At 41.4% G+C, this 12,816-nt stretch overlaps 1 protein-coding gene across 5 annotated transcripts in view; it reads right to left on the minus strand.

The window, feature by feature from the left end:
• Positions 1-2,575: 2,575 nt before the first annotated feature.
• LOC106573051 (uncharacterized) overlaps positions 2,576-12,816 on the minus strand; it is a 68,455-nt gene continuing 58,214 nt past the window's right edge. For 3 of the 5 annotated variants that reach the window (XR_014380825.1, XR_014380826.1, XR_014380827.1), the window contains one exon: positions 2,576-12,203. Coding sequence is in view for 1 of the 5 variants with exons in the window: in XM_082962460.1 (XP_082818586.1) it covers positions 5,502-5,514 (13 nt within the window). In the remaining 4 variants the exon portion in view is untranslated. The remainder of the gene's footprint in view (positions 12,204-12,816) is intronic. The other 2 variants (XR_014380828.1, XM_082962460.1) reach the window with 1 other exon arrangement.

The raw sequence follows: 12,816 nt of genomic DNA on the forward strand, positions 1-12,816 counted from the left end.
GCTCCCCACAGTTGTCAAGTTGGCTGGATGTCCTTTGGGTGGTGGACCATTCTTGATACACACTGGAAACTGTTGAGCTTGAAAACCCCAGCAGCGTTGCAGTTCTTGACACAAACCAGTGCGCCTGGTACCTACTATCATACCCCATTTAAAGGCACTTAAATCTTTTGTCTTCCCCATTCCCCTATGAATAGCAAACATACACAATCCATGTCTCAGTTGTCTCAAGGCTTAAACATCTCCTCCCCTTCATTTACACTGATTGAAGTGGATTCAAGTGACATCAATAATGGATCACAGCATTCACCTGGATTCACCTGGTCAGTCTGTCATAAAAAGAGCAAGTGTATATTAGTGTAAAAAAAATGACATTGCGGAGTATTTTGTGTAGATTGTCCCAAAAAAATTCACACAACAAAATGTGAAAAATGTCATTGGTGTGAATACTCATGGGTGTGAATACTTTCTGAAGGCACATATATTATTCATACATACAGTGCATTTGGAAACAATTCAGACCCTTTGACTTTTCCCACATTTTGTTATGTTACAGCCTTATTCTAAAATGGATTAAATAAAACATTTTCCTAATCTACACACAATACCCCATAATGACAAAGTGAAAACAGGTTTTTAGAAATGTTTGCACATTTATTACAAATAAAAACTGATACCTTATTTACATAAGTATTCAGACCCTTTGCTATGAGACTCAGGAGCATCCTGTTTCGATTGATCATCATTGAGATGTTTCTAGAACTTGAATGGAGTCCACCTGTGGTAAATTAAATTGATTGGACATGATTTGGAAAGGCACACACCTGTCTATATAAGGTCAGTTGACAGTGGATGTCAGAGCAAAAACCAAGCCATGAGGTCAAAGCAATTGTCCGTATAGCTCAGAGACAGGATTGTGTTAAGGCACAGATCTGGGGAAGGGTACCAAAACATTTCTGCAGCATTGACGGTCCCCAAAAACACAGTGGCCTCCATCATTCTTAAATTGGAGAAGTTTGAAACCACCAAGACTTTTCCTAGATCCGGGCGAAACTGAGCAATCGGGGGAGAAGGGCCTTGGTCAGGGAAGTGACCAAGAACCTGATGGTCACTCTGACAGAGCTTTAGAATTCCTCTGTGGAGGTGGGAGAACCTTCCAGAAGGACAACCATCTCTGCAGCACTCCACCAATTAGTACTTTATGGTAGAATGGCCAGACGGAAGCCAGTCCTCAGTAAAAGGCACATGACAGCCCGCTTGTGGTTTGCCAAAAGCCATCTAAAATACTCTCAGACCATGAGAAACAAGATTCTCTGGTCTGATGAAACCAAGATTGAACTCTTTGGCCTTAATGTCAAGTGTCACGTCTGGAAGAAACCTGGTACCATCCCTACGGTGAAGCATGTTGGTGGCAGCTTCATGCTGTGGAGATGTTTTTCAGCGGCAGGGCCTGGAAGACTAGTCAGGATCAAGGGAAAGATGAATGGAGCAAAGTACAGAGAGATCCTTGATTAAAACCTGCTCCAGAGTGCACGAGGACCTCAGACTGGGGCGAAGGTTCACCATCCAACAGGACAACGACCCTAACACACAGCCAAGAGAACGCAGTAGTGACTTCGGGACAAGTCTGAATGTCCTTGAGTGGCCCATCCAGATCCCGGACTTGAACCCAATCGAACATCTCTGGAGACACCTGAAAATAGCTGTGCAGCGACGTTCCCCATCCAACCTGACATTGAGAGGATCTGCAGAAAAGAATGGGATAAACTCCCCAAATACAGGTGTGCCAAATTTGTAGCGTCATACCCAAGAAGACTCAAGGCTGTAATCTCTGCCAAAGGTACTTCAACAAAGTACTGAGTAAAGGGTCTGAAAACGTATGTAAATATGATATCAGTTTTTTTATTTATACATTTGCAAACATTTATATAAAACCTGTTTTTGCTTTGTCATTATGGGGTATTGTGTATAGATTGAGTTTTTTTGTGTTTTTTTTTATTATCCAGATTGAATAACACATTGTGGAAAAAGTCAAGGGGTCTGAATACTTTCCGAATGCACTGTATGTGTTAATACGTATCATTGGCACTGACACATTATATGGATTATAATTTATTTTTCTAATCATTTACTGTACAAAATATACCTCCAGGTATCAAAATGACCACGCCTACTGTATATTCAAAACAACAAAGTCAAAGGGAAACAAATGCAAAGCAGCAAACTGAGAACTATGAAATAGAGGCTCATAACTCATATATATACACAATAGCATTTGCTATGAAACATAGGTAAAATAAGCTTAAACAATCGTGTTCAGGATAAAGCAACATTCATATGCACTATTGCAGTCATATAGGAATTAGGGACTGAAGTTTAGTAAGTTTAGCAGCATAAAGATGCATTATATAGTTCTACCATAAAGATGCATTATAAGTTCTACCTTGCCTGTCAAGATGTAGGACCTTGAATGAGAACTAACTGTTGTCTACTATTAGATGTCCCACAACAAAAATTAAGATACATTTGTATCTGTAACATAGGCAAATATACAACTCAATGAAATGCAGGATCAGTATTGCTTTTGGTGGGTTGTTTATTTTAGCGATAGCATACTGGCAACTAAGACAAAAAACAACCTCTATATGCATCCAGTGACTACACAACCAAACATAGGTATTGAAAACAATTATCAATATAAACTCACCATGAATAGACATTTACATATAGGTTCATTTGGCTATCAAATATACACTGCTCTTTCAAAATAGATCGACTTTCTACAAAGCTATTACAAATAGAGAAATATATCTCTCCCATTACTCTATACCACTTCTGACTATTTACATCAAATACAAAGTAGAACAGAAACATCATATTAAACATAAATGAACTATAACGTTTCTCTTAGACTGTATGTAGCATGCGTTTTTTTAATTCGAAAGTAGCTATACTTTTACTGTGTCACAAAATTTCCCAGGTGTTATCAGAGAATTTGAAACATTTAAAATGCTGCCTTGGATTTGAATGTGACAAATAGGACAGTTCAATCTAGACATATTTTGAATTAGCAAAGAAAATGAACGTAATTGACATAACAATCCAATTTCAAGAATGGTTTCTGCAATCAAACTGGTTTAGCTGCCACTTGGTCTACCAACCTTCTGCCACCACCACCACTCATGCTTATTGTCATGTTATGACCAGATATGGTAGAAAGTAAATGTACTATCTCTGGTATGACCACAAGAGCATTAAACTATGGTATGCTGACTGTCAACATTCTCATGCTGTGTACCTGGAACTAGAACAAACTGAACAATTCATTTTAGTGACATCTCAGTCTCAGCTACATGTGCAAACACCGAGCTGAGACACTAAAGTCTGTTGTCCTTCTCATAAAAACACCTGTAGGTTCCTTTTTATATACATTTTAACGAGAGTAGTAATACTGAATAATAATAGTATTTTGAGTAATAAAATAGAGAGGATACAGGGAAAACTCAATTATGATTAGTGCGTACAGGTGTTTTGTAAATATTCTCAAGTTCAAAGTTAAATACCCACTGTCCTTTGACTGAATAGCTGCTACTGTATGTTCAAATAAGTAGATAACATTATCAATACATTACAAATAGGTAATTTAACACTGTGTTACTGCACAAAACATTTCAGATTTCAAGGGGAACTGGTGAAGACATCAAAGACGTGTCAGAGACACCTCCAAATGTGACCCTACTTGGCATGTGAGCGGACTTGTTTAATCTAGCATATACATTTTTTGGGGGGGGTTTAGCTGCAATGACTACAACCAAACACTACCTGTAGTTGTTGATCAGTCTCTCAGTTCACTGTGAAAGAATCTTGTCCCACACTTCCATGCAGAACTGCTTTAACTCAGTGACTTTTGTGGAATGGCCTAACAACTACAGGAAACGTTTGGGTGGAGTCATTGCAGCTAAAGGTGGCACAACCAGTTATTGAGCGTAAGGGGTCAGTTATTTTTTCAAATACTTTTTCACGGCACTGTACATGTACATTTACTTCAAAATACAAAGATCATTCCACTCGTCCTATCTTTAGTGAGGATGAGGATGTTCAATCTTTGTGTCCAAGTTGTAAATACCTATTTGTTTTTCACCCAGGGATATTGGGTGTTGCATAACTTTGTTTATGAAATAAGTATGTAATTGTTGCGTTATTTGTTCACTCAGGTTATCTTTATCTAATGTTAGGTTTTGGTTGAAGATCTGATAACATTCAGTATCAAAAATATGCTAAAGTAGAGAATCAGAAAGGGGGCAAAAACTTTTTCACAACAGTGTATATTGATGAGAACATATTTGATAGTGTATGTGTTATAAATTAGTTATTGCCTTTAGGGGAAAGTATCTGTCACTCTAGACTTGATCTTCATGACTAATTTCACTTTAATTTAGAGAAATCCCTATGGTTTTAGCTATTCACAAGACACAAGCTGTTCAAAATACATAATTATTTTATGTATTTGACATATTCCTTTAAATCAGAGGTGTCAAACTCATTCCACGGAGTGCAGATTGTCTTTGTTTTTTGGGGGGGTTTTCCTTTCAATTAAGGCCTAGACAACCAAGGAGAGTTTCTTACGAATTAGTACAAGGGCGAAAACCTGCAGACACTTGGTCCTCTGTGGAATGAGTTTGACAGGTGCTTTAAATAATTCATTACACATAGATATAATTATATTTTAAGAACATTTTTGTTAGTACTTAGTTACAATATCATGAGTTAAGAGCTTTATTCAGCAATTGTGCAAGATGCAGAGGTTGCTATTGTTAAAGAGAACTAATCACAAAGACAAATCAATAGAGAACTCAACATTGATATTAGCATAATAAATACATGTAGAAAGATACAAGGTGAGTGTTGAATAATACTAGACATTCGAACTCAGGAGGACTAATCCAGTCCCATTGTCAAGACCTGGAGTTGAGATAAAAGCAAATCAACAGAGAGAAAGGAAAGGAATAGGATACCACAGGAGTAGACAGATTTAGGCTCAACAGGTACTCTCCCATTGAAACTATGTATTCACACTCTCTTCTTAGCTTCATGAAGACACTCTCTTAAGTCTTGACATGTGTTCCCCAGAACAGGAGAGAAAATGAATCCATCTGTTTTCATCTGAAAAGCTGTGGCAGCACATCACTTTATCTACCAATTTCAGAACATTCCTTTCACAATCCTGTGGTTTTCTGAATAGTTGCCATCTAAATATATTTTGCTGCTTCCAAGCTATGAATTAGAGGAATGGTGTCTGATCTGTTGTTGGTGCCCTGGTAGGGTCCCAAATAGATGTGATAGGAGGGTAGAATGGAAGGTAGCGGTCGATAAGCAGACATCACTGTCTTTGTCCGTATACAGTTGTTGTCATTCTGCTTAACATCAGGTCAAGGCTCTCAACAAGCTAACCATGATCAGAAGCACAGCTGTTGCTGCGGTGACTGTCAGAATAGGGTTCCATTCTATATCACTCCCCTGAGGATGCAGAGACAAAGGTTAGGGGTAGCTTTTAGAGACCTATTCACACTTAGTAAGGCATACAATAAATAGAAATAAACATGCACACACAAACACATTTACGCCAAACGTACACTGAAAACTGTCACCAAATATTTAAATCACAAATATGTACATATTCGGCATAAAATAATTTGCTGAAGTTACAACAAAAATGATCTCAAATATAACAGTGATGTCATACATGAAAGCACTGTGTGAAACTACCTCCCGTCCCATGTCTGTCACTCAAAGATACTTGGTATGTTTTATGCATGTGCATCTTACGATAAATGTGACTTTCTAATTGCCACCCTCTAGCTAGCAATAACTTTGTTTGGTACCATACTGTATGTGCCGTAGCCAACTTCTCTCTGCCTTACATGACAATGAATGAAGAGACTTGGCTAAAGCACAAACTGACTGGCACGAGACTAGTAATTATCCACATTTATAAACTGGGTGGTTTGAGCCCTGAATGCTGATTTGCTGACACCCGTGGTATATCAGACTGTATACCACGGGTATGACAAAACGTTTATTTTGACTGCTCTAATTACGTTGATAACCAGTTTATAATAGCAATAACGTACCTCAGGGGTTTGTGATATATGGCCAATATACCACGACTAAGGGCTGTATCCAGGCACTCCGCGTTGTGTCGTGCGTAAGGAGAGCCCTTAACCGTGGTATATTCTTGTTATTTCTTAAACATAGAGTATCAACGATATATCTCAACTCCTATGTCAACTCTGAACACCTGATCAAACCAAAACTACACAAGAGCAGTAGTAACCAAAATAAAATCTCTGACAGTCTTAGTGGTCCTTCAAGATGGATTTGAACCAGCATCTGTCTTACTTTACTTGGATGGAAACACTAGGTTCTAACTGTAACTGTAAATCGCCATGCTTTTGGGTTCATATTATTACATCAGTGACTGGGTAGAAACATTTCAGAATGCTGATTTATGATGGCCTGTAATGCTTGTTGCTCAAGTGGTTTGCAGGTCATTTCTATTTTTCTAATGGTTGTGAACTCTTTTGGATCTTATTTTTCTCATTAGACTACAGATATCTGCCTGTCCAGTGCATACTGTCAGTGCAACAATGTATCAATTAATCTCCTGTCAAACTTTTCCCCACCAGTTGATTTAGCCTATGCTGTATTTACATTCAGCAACCAAAAGCAAGGTTGGTTCTCTCCTCAAATAGGCTAATAGTAACAAAACGTATTTAAAATAACTGCCCAAAAAGTTGTAGCCTACTTTTCCCTATGACTCAACAAAGCTTAGAGGAATTGCTAAAAGGTCAGCGGAGAGGCAAGCGGAAGTGCGTTATTGCGCAGGAGACAAGTGAAGATGAATAGGCTAAAGCTGAAGGCTACCTATTGAAAAGCTCATTCTTAACCATAATTCGTAGGCTAAATATAAGGCCTAGTAGGACTACGGTAGTGGATTTACCACCTGTGCTTTGCAAGAGAGAACAAATCTGTCGGTTTCTAGAGTTTACACACTCAAATTAAAATGTATTGTCAGCATTGACCACCACATGCTTAACTCAAATTGATAAATTATTCATCATTATGTAGGTGACAGGTTGCTGGAATTTCTATTTTCCCAATGGTTGTGAATTTGATCAGCATCACACTGTAGTCTACTAGCCATAGGTCTGCTCTTTCACCTTTAAACTCTCCCTATCAATATATTTTATACATTGTGTCTTTCCATTATCCTGCACATGCAAAACATCAGAAATAACTGTACTTGTAAGGTGTTTTTAACTAAAAGAGTAGGCCATAGCTGCGTCAGCGAATTTCACTGTGCAAGACACACATCAGATGTTGGGATGACGGGTGCTGTATGCAATGTGAACTTCGCAAGCCCTCAACTCACATAAAGCTTCCTTTACATTTGATCAATTTGACAATTATCTTGCACAAGGCCTACAACAAAATCCAATGAAGGATGTTATTAGCCTACTGTTTTTAAGAGAGTTGCCTACCTAACTCCAGGCTGTATTTGAAAAACTGCTAAAAAGCCCTGCGTTTTGAACGTACAAACAAGAATACATAATCAATATAAGATATTCTGATGTGCAACCTAAACCGGCGAATTTCGTGAATATGGGATTGACAGTTAGGCTATTGTTGGTATATTTTACAACAGAATTGCAGATTATTTTTAATGGATATTAGTGTAGGCTAATTGATAAGACTAAAGCCTATTCTGACAGGACTATATTAGGCCATAAGTTACGCAATCAAGGGTAAGAGTAAGCCGGTATAGGCCAGTGTCCCAGCAAAATAAATAGTGGGGATATGCCGTACCGGTAAAACGTGAGCCTATCACATCTAAAACAAAATGCCAAAACACTACAGGCTATTCCACCATTAACATTACTGCATGTCAGCCGCATGAAAAATTGGCGAATTGACTTGAAGCCGGATGGTATACGCTTCAAATTGCGTTGTGGTTCGACGAGAACACTTCATGAAAATTTTTGCCAAGGCAGAGATGAGTGGCCGAGACCAAGGCTCTTGCGGACAACAGTGGACGTATCAATTCAAGCTACAAGTGTAGGCCTAATAATAATCGCAGAATGTCATAATACACGTAGGTGTTTTGTAACAGATGTATCTTTCCATTTATCAAATTGCGGGTGCACAGTGCACTGTCAGGGTTTGGATGCTGGAAATATTTTGCACGGGTAGCCTACAGGAGTGTCTTTTTTAAGTGATTATTTGACAATCGCCGGTTGAAAACATCATGACTGGTTGTGTTTATGCTGCATTAAAAGGCATAGGCAGCACGCCCATAAAACTAGGAGAAGCTAAGCTTTCCCTAAAGTAAATTGAATTGCCAAAAGTACATAGCCTAATTAGCCTACTCCTGTCTATACATAAATACATTAAATTATTCAAAATAGGCTACTACACCAGAAAGCATGATTTGGCCCACAGAGGATCATTAGAGAGCTTCTTTTTTTTTTTAAAGCTGTGGATTGTTTTAAATCGCATAGCCTACAGTCGGAAGGGCCCGCAATTACCAAATAGATTATTGTTTAGTTATTGTTTAGTAACTGTAAGGATATATTGATTATTAAAAAAAATACAATCACTGAAAAACTGGAAAGCAAATGGCTATTGCTGTAAAGAGATGACAATGAGAAGACTCCAATCTATCTTTAATTATTAACATTCTCAACTTAATTGTGCAAACAGTAAGTGGCGTCTCATATTGGCACCAGCGGAGAACATTGGCCATAGATATCCCCCAGTGTGCATATTCACTGTCTTTATCATTGGATCAGTGCCACTTTTGTTTGTTTTTGGACATGAATTTCCTCCTCCAGGTTAGATTGATGTCATATCGTATTTGGGTCTCCCCTTTTCATAGTCCTATTATTTTATACGACCCTGGGTTTATAAGCACGGATATCGACAGTCGATAGCGCGCTGGACTTCGGGACAGAGGTTGAGGGTTCAAGACCTACTTCCCTGCCCGTTTCATTACATCGGTGTCAGAAGTGATCGGACCTTGCATCCACGAACGTGCATGTGCTTGGCCGGTGAGCGCGCTCTTTGAAAGGAGGGAGTATACAGTCACACTGTATATAGACTTATTTTTCTACTGTATTATTGACTGTATGTTTGTTTACTCCATGTGTAACTCTGTGTTGTTGTTTGTGTCGAACTGCTTTGCTTTATCTTGGCCAGGTCGCAGTTGCAAATGAGAACTTGTTCTCAACTTGCCTACCTGGTTAAATAAAGGTGAAATAAATAAAGTATTGTAACTATCCTGGGTTTATAAGCGCGGATATCGACTCATGCTTTTGGGGCACCCCCTGACAACGGCGAGTCGAGGAAATTTCTGGTTGCGACAACCAATCTTATCGACACAGAAGTAACGTAACGTTAGCTAGTTTAACATCCGATGACTTTGACCATCAAAATAGTCTGTCAACCCCACTATTTTCATACTAATCTGGAGCTATTATTTTCATTAATGATGATGTTTAGTTTATGGAGATAATAGATAAGTAAAACAAAGGAGCGTATTTTGATGGTGTTTAAATCTATTGATCTAATTAAATTAATAGTTCTACTTTTCAGCCCTTCCAGCCTGTATTTGAGAGGAACGAGGATTATCGGATGAAGCCCGATTCCTTTCTACTCTCAGATTGTCACGGTAAGGAAAAGAAAGCATTAAAAATGATTTGAGGCTAAATACAGCAGCCGTGTAGGGGTTCGATACAGGGTCGGCATCGGCGAGTATGTTCATTCTTGGTAGAAAATGCCCCACGAATTCGCTACACTCTTTAATTCCTGGTGTCGCAACCTCAACTGATGAGCTATACCCTGGGCACCCCCTGACAACCGTGAGTCGAGGACATTTCTGGTTGCGACAACCAATCATATCGCCGTCTGCAACCAAGAAGTAACCAAGAATAGCAATCGCCCACCAATCCGAGACGCCAGTCCAACCAAGACGTAACCAAGAGTTGCTTAGCTATATCCTTGGCGCAGTCGATAGCGGGCCAGAAGGTTGAGGGTTCGAGGCCTGCCATTACAATATGGTTCAGACAATATCATTTTTATTAATCTGTTTATCAGTGTCAGCAGAGTAGGCTAGCCTACTCTAAAGTCTAGTAGAATTGCATGAAATGTGTTTAGAAAAGGTCAACAAGAAATGTATCTGATATGCATATAGCCTCGGCCTAGTACTCTACACCACTATGCTCTGTCTTTCTTTGCGGCCAGTGATTGACTTATATTATTAGCCTAAATTATGATTATCCAATCTAATCATCACATTAGGAATAGTAGGCTATGTCACATAAGTCTGCAAATGCGAGTATGCATGGAATGCTTTATTATAAAGGTGCATGTTTATGGTGAAAATGAGCTTCCCGAAACGCCACCGATTTTAAAAGGAAGGTCTATTGTATGTTAAAAGTGATGTGACAAATCTTTAAGCTACTAGGCCCACAGAGATCACATCTGAAATGAATAGGGATTCTATATGTAATTATATGATTACATTTAACATTTTTTTTAAAATTTAAGTCATTTAGCAGACGCTCTTATCCAGAGCGACTTACAAATTGGTGCATTCACCTTATAATATCCCGTGGAACAACCACTTTACAATAGTGCATCTAAATCTTTTAAGGGGGGGTTAGAAGGATTACTTTATCCTATCCCAGGTATTCCTTAAAGAGGTGGGGTTTCAGGTGTCTCCGGAAGGTGGTGATTGACTCCGCTGTCCTGGCGTCGTGAGGGAGCTTGTTCCACCATTGGGGTGCCAGAGCAGCGAACAGTTTTGACTGGGCTGAGCGGGAACTGTGCTTCCTCAGAGGTAGGGAGGCGAGCAGGCCAGAGGTGGATGAACGAAGTGCCCTTGTTTGGGTGTAGGGCCTGATCAGAGCCTGAAGGTACGGAGGTGCCGTTCCCCTCACAGCTCCGTAGGCAAGCACCATGGTCTTGTAGCGGATGCGAGCTTCGACTGGAAGCCAGTGGAGAGAGCGGAGGAGCGGGGTGACGTGAGAGAACTTGGGAAGGTTGAACACCAGATGGGCTGCGGCGTTCTGGATGAGTTGTAGGGGTTTAATGGCACCGGCAGGGAGCCCAGCCAACAACGAGTTGCAGTAATCCAGCACGGAGATGACAAGTGCCTGGATTAGGACCTGCGCCGCTTCCTGTGTGAGGCAGGGTCGTACTCTGCGAATGTTGTTGAGCATGAACCTACAGGATCGGGTCACCGCCTTGATGTTAGTGGAGAACGACAGGGTGTTGTCCAGGGTCACGCCGAGGCTCTTAGCACTCTGGGAGGAGGACACAAGGGAGTTGTCAACCGTGATGGCGAGATCATGGAACGGGCAGTCCTTCCACAGGAGGAAGAGCAGCTCCGTCTTGCCGAGGTTCAGCTTGAGGTGGTGATCCGTCATCCACACTGATATGTCTGCCAGACATGCAGAGATGCGATTCGCCACCTGGTTGTCAGAAGGGGGAAAGGAGAAGATTAATTGTGTGTCATCTGCATAGCAATGATATGAGAGACCATGTGAGGATATGACAGAGCCAAGTGACTTGGTGTATAGCGAGAATAGGAGAGGGCCTAGAACAGAGCCCTGGGGGACACCAGTGGTGAGAGCACATGGTGCGGAGACAGATTCTCGCCACGCCACCTGGTAGGAGCGACCTGTCAGGTAGGACGCAATCCAAGCGTGGGCCGCGCCGGAGATGCCCAGCTCGGAGAGGGTGGAGAGGAGGATCTGATGGTTCACAGTATCAAAGGCAGCAGATAGGTCTAGAAGGATGAGAGCAGAGGAGAGAGAGTTAGCTTTAGCAGTGTGGAGAGCCTCCGTGACACAGAGAAGAGCAGTCTCAGTTGAATGCCTAGTCTTGAAACCTGACTGATTAGGATCAAGAAGGTCATTCTGAGAGAGATAGCAAGAGAGCTGGCCAAGGACGGCAAGTTCAAGAGTTTTAGAGAGAAAGGAAAGAAGGGATACTGGTCTGTAGTTGTTGACATCGGAGGGATCGAGTGTAGGTTTTTTCAGAAGGGGTGCAACTCTCGCTCTCTTGAAGACGGAAGGGACGTAGCCGGCGGTCAAGGATGAGTTGATGAGCGAGGTGAGGTAGGGGAGAAGGTCTCCGGAAATGGTCTGGAGAAGAGAGGAGGGGATAGGGTCAAGTGGGCAGGTTGTTGGGCGGCCGGCCGTCACAAGACGCGAGATTTCATCTGGAGAGAGAGGGGAGAAAGAGGTCAAAGCACAGGGTAGGGCAGTGTGAGCAGGACCAGCGGTGTCGTTTGACTTAGCAAACGAGGATCGGATGTCGTCAACCTTCTTTTCAAAATGGTTGACGAAGTCATCCGCAGAGAGGGAGGGGGGGGGGGGGAGGAGGATTCAGGAGGGAGGAGAAGGTAGCAAAGAGCTTCCTAGGGTTAGAGGCAGATGCTTGGAGTTTAGAGTGGTAGAAAGTGGCTTTAGCAGCAGAGACAGAAGAGGAAAATGTAGAGAGGAGGGAGTGAAAGGATGCCAGGTCCGCAGGGAGGCGAGTTTTCCTCCATTTCCGCTCGGCTGCCCGGAGCCCTGTTCTGTGAGCTCGCAGTGAGTCGTCGAGCCACGGAGCAGGAGGGGAGGACCGAGCCGGCCTGGAGGATAGGGGACAGAGGAAATCAAAGGATGCAGAGAGGGAGGAGAGGAGGGTTGAGGAGGCAGAATCAGGAGATAGGTTGGAGAAGGTTTGAGCAGAGGGAAGAGATTATAGGATGGA

The sequence above is a fragment of the Salmo salar genome, chromosome 16, assembly GCF_965601325.2.
Source record: "Salmo salar chromosome 16, fSalSal1, whole genome shotgun sequence".
In the NCBI taxonomy this organism is placed as follows: domain Eukaryota; kingdom Metazoa; phylum Chordata; class Actinopteri; order Salmoniformes; family Salmonidae; genus Salmo; species Salmo salar.